Raw genomic sequence first — 16022 nt, forward strand, 5'->3', positions numbered from 1 at the left:
CTGTGCTTTTTCTCACTGCATGAGGGGAAAGGTGAACCATTGACACCCACCCACATCCCTTCCTTTCCTGAGCAATGCCTGTCCTGCTTCCCTTGGCAGTGCGAGGACAGCAAGGTCGATGCCCTCACGGAAGCCCTGCAGGCCACGGTGATGCGCTGGAAATGCAAATTCCCGGCCCCGCTGCCCCTGGAGCTGTACACATCCTCCAACTTCATCGGGCTCTTCGTCAAGGAGGAGAGTGCTGAGGTGCTCAAGAAGTTTGCAGCAGACTTCGCTGCAGAGGCGGCTTCCAAAGCAGGTGAGTGACTGCTCTGGCAGCTGCCAGGAGCTCCTGGTTGGGCACTGTCAGAAACCCAAAGCTCTGATGCCACGAAGGAGCAAAGCAGCTGCCAAAGCTCACGGTTTGGGCATTTTCAGAAGCCCAAAGCTCTGATGCAAAGCTCAAAAGCAAATCCCTGATCTTTAAGTGAAAACTGAGGGGAACACCCCTGCCGGTGCTTTGGCTTTCAGTGCTTTTATCTCTCACACCCAGTTTTCAGTGCTGTCTCTGAAAGGGAAGCTGACATTTGGTGGTTCCTTAACCTTTCACACAGCCGCTCTGAGGGGGCTCGGCGTTTCCTGCCCCGCTCTCTGCCTCCAGCCACCACCACGGAACTTTCCCCGGCCATTTCAAGGCTGTGTTTGTTTGTTCACTGCATGTCTGAGGTGTAAAGAGGGCTCCAGAAAAGACCCCAAGTGTCCTTTCCAACCTCAGTGCTCACAGGGCTGTCCCCACGGTCCTCTCCTGCTTCTGGAAGGAGAAATCACCAGAACACCTCGTCCTCCCATGGTCTCCACTGCTGAACAACCTCGCTGGGTGTCCCCCAGTTACCTCCAAACTGGGAAGTCACAACAGCCTAGGAGCACTGTAACATCTCCCTGATTAATCCTCCCACCCTCCATCACCAGAGAGCTCAGCTTGGGCTGCCCACAACACAACTGGTTTAGTCCTTCGCTATTCCAGGCTTATCCTGGAGTTTAAATGCATCAAGAGGCAGCAAATTCTGCATTCCTGGGGTGTTTCCATGCTGGACAGGCACCCCACAACCATGCAGGAATGCTGTGAGTCTGCCCCTGCTCCAGAGGAGGGATCCAGAAGTGTCCAGAACCTCTGGAACGCTTTGCTTTCACCTGACCCAGAACTTCCTTTCCCTTTAGAAGAAGGAGGGAATTTTATCTTTCAAAAGAAGATTCTGGAAGGCCGACATTGGGTGGGTCCAAGGACACTGCAGCCACATGAGAGCAGGATCAGTGTTCCCCTCCAAACCAGCACAGCCAAAAGTGCAATTTTTGCCCAAAAAAACCCCCACTGACCCAGAATAAAGAAGCGTTGGTGGCTTCCAACAATCTTCTGCCCCTGAGACTGCTCCAGTTCAGGCCAAATTGGGGTTTTTAGGGGAAGGCAATTGCTGCATTGCAGCCACAGCTTAGGTGGGTTATCACATTAAAGTCTCTGGGTTTTTTTCAGAGATCCTGAACATATTTTTTATTGCTGATCAAAAACAACAATAACAACAACAAAAAAAGGATGGATGAGCTTGCAGAGCTACCCCTGGCTGGCACTTGGAGCCAAATCTCTGAATAGCTGCAATTGTGACTGAATAATCAGTCGAATTTAATTGCAATTTTTGGTTGAATAAGCAAGAATAAATTACACGCAAACAATGTATCCTGTGATTTCCACATCTGCTGGAAGAGCCCCAATATTTCACATACTTTCACCTGGAATCTTTTCCTAATGCAGGTTCTTTTTTTGGGCCATTTTGAATCGTTATTATGTTTCCACAGTTTGGGACTAGCTCACCCTCAGTGGCTAAACTGATAATCCAGCTAATGTCAGGGGAAGCAATTTAATCAACTTGCACGAACCTGCAAATTCCATGGATCTGTAATTGTTAGTGCAGCAGAGAGAACAATGGAGGGAGAGTAAAAATTATGCTTTTTAACCTGCTTATTTTGGACAGATCCTCAGGTGCTCATGAAAGCCTCCCCAGTATCTGGAGAAGCGTCTTTTTTGTTGGCAGGAGATGCAGCGTGTTCACAGCTGCAATAATTACTGTCACACCATCCGCTGCTTGGCAGTTTGGCAAGGATGCCTTGTCGGGCACCCTGCTGTGACTCAGGGCTGAATCAGACCCCGAACCTCTGATCCATTTGCAATATCAGAGACCCCACAGCCTTTCCCAAGTGAACTACAATTTGTTCCTCCTGAGCACTTTTGGGAGTCCAGCTCCTGTTAGAGGCGACAGTCACTAATCCAGCACAAAGGGGTTTTTAACCCTCCTCTTCCCGTCGCAGATGTCCACGTGGAGCCCCACAAGAAGCAGCTCCACGTGACCCTGGCCTATCACTTCCAGAGCAGCCACCTGCCCACATTGGAGAAGCTGGCCCAGAGCATCGATGTCAAGCTGGGCTGCGACTGGGTGGCCGCGATCTTCTCCCGGGACATTCGCTTCGTCAACCACGAGGTAAAGTCCTGGAGCTGTTTTGATGCCATGAAGATTTTTGCCTTTTCTTTTATACCCCTGTTATACCTTTTTACAGCTTCTGTATTCCCAGTGCTTTTTGCCTACATTCTTGGACTTGTTTGTTAAGCTGAGAGACTCAACATTTTAGAAGCTTCGTATCTAGGGATCAGTGTGCCCCAGAGCCCAAGGTCCTCTCCAGAACACATTCTGTAAACCAAGACAGAACCATCCAGGGAAGGTTCCTTGGGGAGGGGGGGCTCACTTGAGCCTCTCCTTGGGGAATCTTTGATAGATCTGCTAATTAGTAAAACCTATAATGTTATACCCAATGTTGGGGGGAGGAGACACTCGGCGGGGTGCATCTCGATGCATATGACCTGGACGTGTACACCTAAGGATCCTGAAAATAAATGCCAAGGTAAAATCCCTTTTCCCCTTCTAACTGTGTATGACTCTTGATTTTAAGACCAGGAAAAGGCATCAGTTTCATCCCAAAAAACACCCCAAAACTCCAAACAAACCAGTCAACAAACAGACCTTATTGCCTTTTTTTGGGGATTTTTACTCACACTGTCCAAACTTGTCCTTCACCCACCTCATTCCTTGCTTCTTGTGGGAATAATGTCCTGCTGAGTAATTAATTCTAATAATGACTCTCCTGTGAGCTCAGCATAAGTTGGGTTGATCTCTCCAGAACCAGACCAGCATTTTAACCTGACCAGCCCAGTTCTACTGTACAGTCTTGACCTTGTTCCTAACCACAGCATTTAGTTTCATCATGTAGGAAACACCCTCACAGCCTTTATATTTCAATTACTCATATGGATTCTTATACCTGAAGTATCTAAGCCTCATCAGATAGTTTCTTTAATTATGTTGTTTTCCAACATAAAACATTAATTTTGTTTTGAAGATTGGGCACAGAGAAGCCACATGTGAAATCCATCATCACTGGAAATATCCCAAAGTTTGACCTCATGTCTGAGCCAGTCTGAGGCCTGGGGTGGAAAAACAGGCACCTCCAGAATATGAGACATCTGAGACATCTCAGATGTCCATCTCAGGATGAGATGAATCAATGTCTGGAGGAGCGAACCTCCAGAAAATGCCTGCTCAGGCTCAGGCTCCCAACTCAATTAACTCCCCAAAGTTCATTGCCCAGGACCAACACACAAAATCTGTGGCTGAGCTGGAAAAAAGCTCTTTTAGCCCAGCACAGGATACACCAGAAGTGCCAAAGCTCCTGGAGAGCTCTCTGAGCCAGCCCAGGCTGTGCTGCCACGTGTGACAGCCTCCTTTCCACCCAGAGAGCCGTGTCCCTCAGAAGCTCCACTGATGGCCCGGGGAGCTGGGATGGAAACCAGCCCCCAGCTTTGCAGATCCCACTGCAGCCCCGTGTGAAGGGTCTGGCCCTGAGCTATCAGGGGACAGGGACTGGTTCCCACCTTCCTTTGGAGATGCCACAGATGGTGCAGGAGGATTAGTGAGGGCTGCCACCAGCAGGAGAGCCGAGCTGCTCAGCAGATGGTGGCTTTTCTTTCATGGTGCCACCACAGAAGTCAGGCTTGTCCAGGGATGGGAACAGGTCAGTTCTCCTCCTAAATGGAGGATTTCCGTGGCCACTTCCAAGGAAAGCTACTTGCAGGTGTTCGATCCATGTGGGTTCCTCATGCTCAAGTGAATTACAGAATCACACTCACTGATTTCCCCCCACCTTTCAACTTAATCCTGTTCATGTCAGGAGACACAAAGAAAACAGTGTGGCCACATCCCAGAATTTCTCATCACCTGTGCTTTTTGCTGTGCATTCCCATGAATTCCAAGCTCTGAGGGCAGCATGTCAAATCTTTTAGGCTCCCCAATAATGTCTCTGCTCTGTCTTCAAAGGCAACAGCAAACAGAACTGCTCTTTGAGATCAAACATGAGTAGGGAGATCAAGAATGGTCAGTGACCACCAGAGCTGTCTAAATTCCAGAACTCAGTTCCATTTTTAATGGGGTGTTTGGATTTAAACACACAGTCATGGCTTTGCTTGCTCTTAAAAATCATCCACCCCTTGCCCTCCTGGTTACCAAAAACACAACTGGAATCAAGCTGGGAAGAATTAAATGCCTAGAAAAGCTTTCCAAGAGAAAAGAGTGGCAGGAATTCCCTGAAGGAAAGCTTTCCTGGATAAAGCTCTGGGAGAGGAGCTGAGGTTAAAGGCTGGCAGTGCTCCTGCCCCACTCTGCTGAAGATTCCCTTCCATTAACAACGCTTTTGTGCTTTTTCTCCCCCAGACTCTGCAGGTGATCTACCCCTACACCCCCCAGAATGACGACGAGCTGGAGCTGGTCCCAGGGGATTTCATTTTCATGTCTCCAGTGGAGCAAACCAGCACAAGTGAGGGCTGGATTTACGGCATTTCCCTTGCAACTGGCTGCTCGGGGCTGCTGCCTGAAAACTACATCACCAAGGCGGATGAATGTGGGACCTGGGTGTTCCATGGGTAGGTAAAGCTGCTCACCCCACGTCCCATGGCTGCAAAAAGGGACTCAGCAGCTGGGATTTCACCTGGGAAGCGAGGAGAGCTGCTTAGAAGGGCACTGAGGGGAAGGAGCTGGCACACAGAGCCCGGTCTCACCAGCCAAGGAGGAGCAGATGCTCTCCCTTAGCGTGGGATTAGAGGACAAGGTGATTTTTTAGCTGAGATGTTGCAGCAGCTCTTTATGACTCCCAGGACTGCTGCTGGTTAATGGAGCTGGAGCAGATGGCTGCTGTAGGCACTGCTGTGCAGGCACCTCTGAGGTGGGCCTGGGATCAGAGAGGTGTAAATTTGAGCGTTAATTTGGGAAGAGGCATCTTCTGTGCCTGACACCCTGCTGAAAAGGACTTTGGATCAGCAACATTTCTTAGGGTATTTAGCAAGGTTTTTAGAAGCCTGCCACTGGCTTCAGTGAGAATGCAGCCCTCACCTTTGAATAAGGTTATGCCTCTTGACTTTTGTGGGAATTCGTTAAACAGCAATTTTAAAAAGTTCTGTTTGAGGGGTGGGTTGATATCTAAGCAACCCAAACACCTTTGGCAAACCTGGAGCAGAGGGAATTGTTTCTATGGAAGAGGAAAAGGTGACAAAAAGGGGGGAGAGGCACATTCCAAGCACCATAAAATCACACAAATCTGGTCCCATTACACCAGGCAGCAGGTCAGATACCCAGGGAAGGGATGGGGCATGGAACAAAACACAGACTGTCTGTATTTCACATTTCAGTGGGCAAAGCTGCCCTGTGGGGAGGGGTCTGAGCAGAAAGGAAAAGCATTTGGTAACCCCTGATACAGGCCAGACAGAACTGACCTAACTCAGCACTTAATGCAGACTGAGCCTCCTCAAATTAAACAAAAGGCAGGAAACAAAAGAGCAAAAAAGGACACCCCAGGCTGTTCCTTGGCTGTGAATTTTCAGGCTTCACATGAGCAAGGTGGTGAGGGACAGACACAGAGCAGGCACGGGGCAGTCACGGCTCTGATGTCCAGATGTGGCACCACCACCTCCTCCCTTCTGGAAACCAGCTCAGCCCTGAGTCCTCCCCAGCCCAGAACTCCATCAGGCACAGAGAGAGATCTCTCATTCACCCCTCATTCATCCCTGGCAGAGCAGGGAAGACAAGGCGCCACCCAGAAGACAGGAGAGGTTGTTGTCTGCCTTCAGTCCCTGTTTGCTGAGCAGAGGAACCACGAGCCTTGGGGAAAAGCTTCCAAACAATGACCTGTCCTTAGGAGATGACTAAGCTGGAACAGCCTGGCAGTTTCTGTTTTCCAGCAGCAGGAAGGAGGCAGCACTGGAGACAGGCTGGTGGCTCTTCTCCAGGCACTCTGAGAGAGTTTGCCTTTGCCTCAGCATCGTTCCCAGCAAGTCCAGCCATCTATAAATAGATGGTGAAGCACTCGTGGCCTTTATTAAAAGGCTTAGAAAGAAAGAAAGACTCAGAAATTGAGTGGCAGCTCCTGGGGGCAAAGGGAAGTGGGGTAACAAAAAAATTTCTTGTTATTTTCCAGACCAGTGTCCTTAAAAAATTGTCATATGGGCAAGGCAGGAAAGGGCTGAAATGGGAGGAAGGGCTGACAGCTGGAAGAAATTCACTTTGTACTGAACTAGAGATGGGTCCTAAGTAAGAATTGAGATTCTGTTCATACTGAGATACTCAAGTTTTGGGGTCAGTGAGGAGGGATCTGTGCTGACTCCAATGCACCACCTGCGTTTGGGCAATGAGGGGGGCAGTTCCTTGAGGCAGGGCCAGCCCTTGTTGGGAACTCAGGAATAATCCAGCACCTCAGTGTCATCCTTGCACCCTAATTCCACCAGATAACAGATCAGGACCAACAGCATGGTGGGGTTTTTTTCTCCTTTAAATCATATAAATCATGCAGGTGACCTATTTTTGTCCCTCTGGCAGAGGCACTCGAGGTTATTTTAACAGCTGTGAAACCCCTCTGAGATTTTCTCCTAACTGGGTGCTATCAGGAAGCAACTCCTGACATGTTTAAGGCACTGAAAAGTGGCCAGCTCTGGCAACTATTTCTGTCAAAGTAAATGACCGCATCCATTACCTGATAATGTTCTTTTTCTTTTAATGACTAAGCAGAGGTAACTGAGTCAGCAGAGGGTTGCTGCAGCTTCTGGAATTGCCTGTCACAGTTTAGTCCCCAGGGTTTTGGTCAAAGTCCTTGAGGATCTGGGAGTGAGAGCTTTATTCATCATTAGGCAAGGCCCTCGAGGGGGAATGGGGTCTGTAATATCCCTTTGGCTGCACTTAACAGGAAGCACTGAGGGGAATAAATTCCCAAGGAGGTGGGGAAGGGAACAGGCAGCACTGAATAATGCAGGAACAACAGGGCTGAGTGTGCCAGGTCCCTGCCAGGGGGTAGAAGCTGTTCTGGGCACAGGAACCCTGAAAAATGCCCAGGGAGAGGCCCCAGCTTCCTGCTGAAGACACAGCTTGTGCTACAAAGGTGAGTGAAAACTCCCTGTAGCCTTTAATTCCCAAACTTTGGACCACAAGCCCATGGTCAGTGACGTGAACTGGTGCCCAGGTGATGTTAGTGAGCATCCTGTGGTCGTCAGGAAGGTCCTGGCATTTTCCATGAGAATATTCCAGGGCAGAGAGAGCTTCCCAGACCAAAGTTTGGGAACTGTTCTGTAACCTGTTTCTAAGGAAACAGCCTGTGGAGATGGAATTTGCCTCCTCATGTGTCAGCATCACCTGGCAAGCTGCTCTCTGGGCAGCACTAAAACCCAAATAATACTGAAATAACATCGCAACAGTAATTACCACCAGCTCCTGGAGGCTACAGAAACATCCTGAGAGCAGCCTGAGCACACAAAGCATTCCCAAAGCCAATATTCGTCTATTTTTGGCAGGTCCTACTCCATTCTGAACACCACATCTTCCCCATCCCTTCAAGCCTTCGCTGACGGAGCTCTGGAGAGAAGGCAGCAGGAAGACCAAGGGCCAGGGGATGCAGGGCCACTGACCATCATCTGCCAGAACGTGCAGGTAGGGACCCCACAGCCGTAAATCATTAGGGACAAGCTCCCAGTGAATGGATTTTCCCCCAAAATTTATCCCCGGGGCTCTTTTCACTGCCTGCAGCACGAGTTACAAAGTTTTTGAATGGCACAATCAGCCCTGTCCCCAAACTGCCTCTTCAGCAGAGGATGGGGTGGCAGTGATGCCTTGAGAGGCCACCTAAAAACAGAGACTAGACAGGAGTAAGGGAATAAAGGTAGGAATTTATTTGAAAGGCCTTCAGAGGTACCCCTGGGGAGCCAGAGGCTGTTCTCAAAATGGACCCTGAGGTGGACCCCAGGTCACGAGTTCTTCACACTTTTATAGGTTTGGTTCATTGGCATATCAGGGTTAATTCTCCATTTAAAGCTTCAGTTAATGATGTAATTTCCCCTCAGCTTGCCCCCCTCTCAGAGGCTTTTGGTTTATATTTTTGGCCTAGGATGGTCTGGGTGTCCTTGGAGAGCAGGCCCAGAGAGGCTTTGTTATGTCTGCCTGGCCTGAGAGAGCAGAAATTAACAGGCCACAAGAAACTCCAGAGTCACACACTGAGCAGCACGAGATTTGAAAAATATAAAAGTTAAAACCTAAGGCATCATTCCCCCTCCTTTAGGGCCCCATCCTCTGCCCCCTTCAGCAGCTTTACAGCAGCATAAACTTACCAGGATGATAAATACCCAAAGAGCTCCATAAATCCATAAAAATCATAAATCCTGCAGCCTTCCCTGTGGTGTTTGCACAAGGGCAAAGCAGCAGGGGCCTGGTGCTGGCTCCTGTGGGTCTCTCAGATGTCTCTGCTGAAGGTCAGAGCTGCTTTTGTTTCCCTTGCAGCCGCTGAGGATCAGCAGCCAGCCGGGCCCTCAGAAGCGCTGCCTGTTCGTCTGCAGGCACGGGGAGAGGATGGATGTGGTTTTTGGGAAGTACTGGCTGTCCCAGTGCTTCGATGCCAAAGGTGAGCCCGGGGGGTTTCCTAGGAGTGGCCACTGCCTGGTGGAAGCTGTGGTTGTTTACATAAAATGATGCTTTTTGTGCTGGCAGTCAGCAGCAGAAAGTAATCCAGGGAGGAAATACTCCATTTGCCAATATTTGGGAAAATATTGCGGTACACTCTACAATTACATCACCAAAGAGCAAAGTAGGCATGATGTTGGTAGCCAGTGTTCAGTGAAAACATTTGCTACCATCAAGAAAATATTTTGCACTGCTGGCTCTCAGTCCTGAATGAAAATAACACTGCTCAGAGTGGTTTTGGGGGCACAAATTAGTGTTTTCAACCCAGTGTTATGCTTGGGTTTCAGACTATAGTGAAAAAATTATAACTTCAGGCTCTGTTGGCCTTAAAGCTGATCAGAAATTTGTCCTAAAAGTCTTTTTTCTGTTCAAAACCACCAGTTTCTTGAAGGATGATTTCACAACTCCCTTCTTTCTAAACTGTGCCTGAAGAGCTCTGACATTTCCAGCGTCCTGTAAAAGTGTATTCGTTGTGGGAGAGAAGTGACTTTGCCTTGGGGAGAATCGATTCTAAAGAAAAATTTTAAAACCTTAACAACATTCTGTGCTGACTTTGAGCTGGTGAAAGGTGTTTGATTTAATTCTGTGAGATTCCTGATGGATTTACATGGGAAAAAGTGCTCACGAGCCAGGCCTGGGCAGGAGCTGCAAAGCACAGCCGAGGTGGTGGGAGAGGGGAAAATCAGGTGTGATGTTTCTGCCTCTGTCTGAGGGAATAATTCCAGCTTGGCACCTGTCCCTGCAGGAAGGTACATGCGCAGTAACCTGAATATGCCTCACAACTTACCTCAGAGGAGTGGTGGTTTCAGGGATTACGAGAAAGACGCTCCCATCACCGTGCTGGGCTGCACCCAGGCCAGGCTCGTGGGTAAGTGCTGCTCAGCAGGCAAAGCTTTGAGCTGAAGGAGGTGGGATTTGGGTGGGATTTTGGGAAGGAATTCTTCCCTGTGAGGGTGGGGAGGTCCTGGCACAGGTTGCCCATCCCTGGAAGTGTCCAAGACCAGGCTGGATGGGGTTTGGAGCAACCTGGGATAGTGGAAGGTGTCCCTGCCCATGGGGGTTTTTTCCAACCCAAATTATTCCATGATTCCACGAAGAGCTTGACCAAGGAAGCTTCACAATCTTCCTCCCACACCCCCCATCAGAGAAAGGTAAAGTGCAAGGCAGGAAATTGATTGGATGCCCTGAGCTAATGGGAATTAAACGTTTCAAGGAGCTTTGCAGTCCCCTCACCTTCCCCAGCAATTTCCCTCTTTCAAAGGAAATATCCTTCAGCTCATTTCCTTCAGCTGCTGCAGCTGAGGAAAAGGCAAAGCAGGATCTGTAGGACATGGGCTGAAATCAGAGCCATCAGCAGGATGGGTGCATTGGGAAGATTTTGTTGTTATCGATGCTGGGGAGAGCTGCAGCAGTGTGACTGGCACCTCATGCAAAATGCGCTTTTTTCATCTCCAGTTTGCCTCACCAATACACGTTTATCAATCTGCCTGGCTTTATATTGTCATAAACACAGCCCAAATCTTTTCCAGTGTTCTCCCACCCTCCCCATCCTTGTCCCTGACTGCTGAGCCTGTTGGTTTGTGTACAGACAGAAAATCCTTTGCCAGTCAAAGAGCACATCTTGAGAGCTGTGATGATGAGGGGAGCCCAGCCCCTTAAAGACACGAGCTCCAGCACTGAGCATTTTCTCCAGCTCAAATCCTTCCGAGCACTCCTCGCTGGTCACATCCAAACTAGGGCAGCTAAAATTATCCTGGCTTTTTTGAACACAAATAAATCACTGTGCAGCAGCAGCAGCAGCAGCAGCAGCACGAGGAGGATGCTCAGACTCCTGGCCACATGGCAGCGGGGTTTGCAATCTGCACATGACGGAAGGACGGCTGGGAGTGTCACACCACACTTTGTGGGGCATTAAAGGGGTCTAAGGACACACTTTGTGGGGCATTCAGGGGTCCAAGGACACACTGTGGGGCATTAAAGGGGTCTAAGGACACACTTTGTGGGGCATTCAGGGATCCAAGGACACACTTTGTGTGGCATTCAGGGGGTCTGAGGCCACTTTGCTGGTAGCATTCAAGGGTTCAAGGACAAACTTTGCTGGTGCCAATAAAGGGGTCTGAGGACTGGCTTTGTGTGGCATTAAAAGGTTCCAAGGACATGCTTTGCTGGTGGCATTCAAGGGGTCCAAGGACACGGCTGCAGCTGTGGTGGCACCGTGTGACCTCGATGGTGCTTCTGCCATAATTCCTGTGATGACCAAAGCCCGTGAGCAGCTTCCCTGTGACAGAGGGCTGGTAGATGTCCCTCTCCTTCTAAATGACCCCACTTCTCCCAAGAGATTTCTAGGTCAGCCTGCCATGGTGACAGCCACTGTCAGGGTTAATGTCCCCTCCTTGCTCCCCCTCCTTTGTCCTGCTCTTCCAACAGAACAAAAATGTGGCTGCTGCTCACTACAAGCCTGAGCAGATCCCTGCTCTCCTTTGGTTCCCGGAGGCACTGCAGGAATATTCAAAACCCTGACAGTGGAGTTGATTCTTATCTCGTTTGCAGTGATCTCCCACCTGTGTAATGAAATGGTGATTTATGCTAGCTGAGAATCCAGCCAGTTGAATTAAGCTAGCTTTGAGTTGTGTTGAATCATTTGATTTACAGCTTTCAAATGAAATGAAATTAAATCAAATCCAAGACCTTTACAATTTTTCTGGGTGTTTTTTTGGCCAGACCTATGAGAAGCAGCTCCTTGCAATGCCATTTACCTGCATTTATTCACAAAGATCAAAACTTTCTTGCAGGTGAAGCCTTGCTAGAAACAAATACCATTGTAGACTACATCTACAGCTCCCCATCCCTGCGGTGTGTCCAGACAGCTCACAATATCCTGAAAGGTAAGAACCCACGAGGGAGAGGCTGAATTCTCCTCACTTTCTGCATGAAACACTGACCAACTGATAAAAAGCATGGGCCTAAGTGGATGGTAACTATAATTTCCATAGGAATATATTTTATATTAGCACAGTCCATAAGGAATCCTTTTCTAACTGCACCAGCTGCCAGCCAGAGGCTGACATTCCCTGGCATATATTAAAGACATGCACTCAGTACTTCATTTTCCATAGAAAATAAATAAATTAACAGTCAAACTGAAGCACTAAAGCTGCTTTCTTCCTCCCCAGCTACTCCCACTGATATCTGGTCTCCTCTCCCTCTTTTCCAGGTATGCAACAGGAGAACAACCTGAAAATCCGGATAGAGCCAGGCTTGTTTGAGTGGACCAAGTGGGTGTCTGGGAGCACTCTGCCAGCCTGGATACCCCCTGTGGATTTAGCTGCAGCTACTCTAAGCGTTGATACAACCTACAGGTAGCACAAAAGGGGGCTGAGAGGGTCTGCTGTTGCCTATTTGAAGATTTAGCACCAAACTCTGCTGAGTTTTGATGTTTAGGCACTGACTGGAAGAGCTGCTGAGGCTCCCAAAATAAACTTGGAGCAGGCTTGAGGCTGCTGTGCTGAACATGACCTGAAAAAGGCCTATTATAAACCAAATTTCCCTCATCCCTGGCAATTCCAGCCATATTCCTGATCATGGAGGTTTTCTTTCCAGCACTCCTTGTCCTGGGATCTTTTGTGTTTCCAAGGAACCCCCAAAGCATTTTTAATGCTTTTCCTAAAACTTGAGAGTTTGGGCTCAGTTAACACACACAGGAGTGCCACCTCCTTGGCCTTGGTGACAGATATTTTGTGTCAGGCCTTATCTGCTTTTAGGTATCACCTGAAATCCTGGTCTTTCCCTTGTCCTGTTGCACCCCTGTGTTTAAGAACCCTCAGGTGGAATAAGCAATTGAAACATTAAAACTTTGAAAAAAGAAGGAAAAGGTAAAGAAAAAAAAAACAACCTGGACGTGTTTTTCTGCTCACAGACCTTGCACTTAGAATTCTTTATTTTTACCATTCACTGGATGCGTTTTTCTGCTCACAGACCTCATATTCCTGTCAGCAAGTTGGTGGTTTCTGAGTCTTATGATACCTACATAAGCAGAAGCTACCAGGTAACAAAGGAAATCATCAGTGAATGTAAAGGCAAAGGTGAGTGCTGCAGAGGGGGTGAAAACCAAGCCAATCAGGCTGGGATGTGCATTCCAATATTCCTGACCAGTTTTTCCCTCTTTAGGGGATGAATTCCCACACCTGAATCTCTCATCCTCTCTCCCAGAAGCACTGGGAACCCCTGTGTTCATCAGAACTGAGTTTAGATACACTCAGCTTACAAGAAAAGGCCATAAAGTTAAATAGCAGAATTTTTTTAGGGATCCCTACCAATGGCAGCTGTTTCCCAAGGGCATAAATGAGTTATTTGCTCTCTGCTATGTGTTCCCAGAATTAAATGGGGCATTTTCCCTCCCCTGTCTGAGCTCCTCCTCCAAAGAGACCTTAGAACATTTCTCCAAACACAATACTGAATTTTTTTTTAAATCCCCAGCTGTTATCTTTCATTCACAACATTCTCAGAATTGCTAAATTCTGGTGTTTTCACTGATTTCATTTCACTGACCTGCCTCTGCATTCTGAGCTTTGGTTTTAAGGCTTTGCCCACAGACTTCAGTAGCCCAGTGGGGCACTGGTTGTAAAGGAGGATGGAAATGGCAACGTAAAGCTGCCACTGTGGAAAGCCAGCCAGTGAAATTAAAGTGTTTGTTGTCATAGGAATTAATTTCTGCACAGGCAGAAAGCATCTGCTTCCCAACACTGCTGAAACCTTGCTGGAATTCTTGGTATCTCCAGGAAGCATTTTTAAACTAAGTAGGAGCAGCTTAACCATTACCCTGAAAGCCAAGAAACGCTCTAAACCTGTTAACAAATCACATTTTCCCCATTAATGATGTGCTGTTATATGATAAAGTGCTCTAAATGTCTGCTTGATCTTGAGCACCAGCCCCTAAATCTGGCTTTGCCTCCCTCCTCAACCTGTGTTTCTCCTTTTATTTCAGGAAATAACATCCTGATAGTGGCTCATGCATCCTCCCTGGAGGCCTGTACCTGCCAGCTCCAAGGGCTGTCGCCTCAGAACTCCAAGGATTTTGTACAGATGGTCCGAAAGGTAATTGCCAGCAAGGAGCAAAGCCCTGGCTTTGCAGAGAGGAAAAACAATTTGCAATCTGCTGAACCAGGCTTTGTTGTGAGTTTTACTCCTGTCAGGAGGGTGAAGGAGAAGGGTTTGAGAGGCTGGGACAGAGTGTGGGGTCAAGTGCCCACCTGGGATGGGTTTGCAGGGATTGTTTTGTGCTCTCTGGGGTCAGGTGCCCACCTGGGATGGGTTTGCAGGGATTGTTTTGTGCTCTCTGGGGTCAGGTGCCCACCTGGGCTGGGTTTGCAGGGATTGTTTTGTGCTCTCTGGGGTCAGGTGCCCACCTGGGATGGGTTTGCAGGGATTGTTTGGTGTTTTGTGGGTACCAGGAGCTGTGCAGAGTGCCCCAAGGCCCCTCAGCACAGCGAGCAGGGCACTTCAGCCCTAGAGCACTTCCCCTTCTCGTTTAAAGAGATGTTAACCATCCAAAAGCTGGAAATTATAATGGGTTTTTATACTTTCTCTCCTTTCCTGCTCTCTGCCAGCCTTTTAGAGGCTCTCTCGCATATTCAGGGCTCATGTGGGGACACCTGAGCTGCAGGAACATCCACATTTCCCTCCAAAGCTGTGCTAGTTTGGGACCACATTTAGTTTGATGTGGCCCCTACTTAAAACCAGATTCCATTTAAAACTACATTTTTTAAACTACATTCCATTTAAAAAACTACATTCCATTTGAAACTACATTCCATTTGAAACTATGCTCAGTTTAAAGCTACATTCCATTTAAAACTACATTTTCAGAGTGCATTCCAAGGGTGTAATCTCCTCTTCCCAGTGTTCTGCACAAGCAGTGGTGCACAGTCAGTCAGTCACTTCCTGAAAATGGACTTTGGGAGAGGGAAAGAGAGAAAAAAGGGTGAAACCCTTGAGTAGCACAGCAGGGCTACATCCCTTGGGATTGCCCAGCTCAGTCCCTGCTCACTGCCTTGATTCCATCTCTCTCCTCACAGATTCCTTACCTGGGGTTTTGCTCCTGCGAAGAACTGGGAGACACTGGTGTTTGGCAGCTCACAGACCCTCCCATCCTGCCTCTCACACATGGACCAACTGGAGGCTTTAACTGGAGAGAAACCCTGCTCCAGGAGTAGGGGAAAGCCCAGCAAGGACAACCCATGGCCTTTCCAAGCGCTGGAGAATGTCTCTTCTTCCTTGTGTTTTATTGACAGTGGGAAAAATCCTCATCATCTGTCCAGTGGGTCACTCCAAGCATATCTCACACAGCCACAGCCATAAAAAAAGTCTCATTCTCAGCTAAAGGGGCTGATCTGAGGGGGAAAAAAAATGAAAATCCAGCCTGAGGCTCTTGCACAGCACAGAGTCAGCTCGAGGTTGGTTTCCCCACCTTGAAGGGAGCTCTGGTGACACTTTCACTGCACCACGGTAGGAACAGTGAGCCCTGGGTCAGGCAGGATGCTGGGGCTGTTTTCTCACTGCTATTTTTGCAAAGCATCTGCAGGCTTGTTCAGCACCACGTGCTTGCTCTGCTCACAGCCCCCAAAGCCTCAGCACTTTCCATGAAAATAAAGTGTGTCCCCAGCGCTGGAAATGAGAGTCCAGCATTGCCTCTGCAGGCAGCACCAGGTTATTCCTCTGCTCTGCCTGAGCAGACAGAGTTGGGAGTGCTCAGAATGTTGTTGGATGTTGTGCTTTGGTTGGTGTTGATCTGCATCAGAGGAAAATTCTGAATTTCACATCAGGTCCAGGTGAAGTTGGAGCATCAAAAGTCAGCACAACAAAAGCTGGGAGGAATTTCTTTGAAGTGGAGATTAAAGAAGCCTTTTCCAACCAAACCTGAGAGATTTAGGAAGTTCAGATTTGGGTTTTTATTCCTTT

At 48.4% G+C, this 16022-nt stretch overlaps 1 protein-coding gene across 2 annotated transcripts in view; it reads left to right on the plus strand.

The window, feature by feature from the left end:
• The window catches only part of UBASH3B (ubiquitin associated and SH3 domain containing B), a 57836-nt gene extending 42376 nt beyond the window's left edge, over positions 1 to 15460 (plus strand). For both annotated transcript variants that reach the window (XM_039564864.1, XM_039564865.1), the window contains exons 4-14: positions 100 to 298; positions 2338 to 2507; positions 4788 to 4996; positions 7907 to 8042; positions 8886 to 9006; positions 9811 to 9933; positions 11858 to 11950; positions 12280 to 12424; positions 13041 to 13147; positions 14050 to 14159; positions 15140 to 15460. In XM_039564864.1, coding sequence (XP_039420798.1) covers positions 100 to 298; positions 2338 to 2507; positions 4788 to 4996; positions 7907 to 8042; positions 8886 to 9006; positions 9811 to 9933; positions 11858 to 11950; positions 12280 to 12424; positions 13041 to 13147; positions 14050 to 14159; positions 15140 to 15277 — 1551 coding nt within the window. In that variant the 3' untranslated portion in view covers positions 15278 to 15460. The remainder of the gene's footprint in view (positions 1 to 99; positions 299 to 2337; positions 2508 to 4787; positions 4997 to 7906; positions 8043 to 8885; positions 9007 to 9810; positions 9934 to 11857; positions 11951 to 12279; positions 12425 to 13040; positions 13148 to 14049; positions 14160 to 15139) is intronic.
• Positions 15461 to 16022: the final 562 nt, after the last annotated feature.

Source organism: Corvus cornix, chromosome 24 (assembly GCF_000738735.6).
Source record: "Corvus cornix cornix isolate S_Up_H32 chromosome 24, ASM73873v5, whole genome shotgun sequence".
NCBI lineage: Eukaryota > Metazoa > Chordata > Aves > Passeriformes > Corvidae > Corvus > Corvus cornix.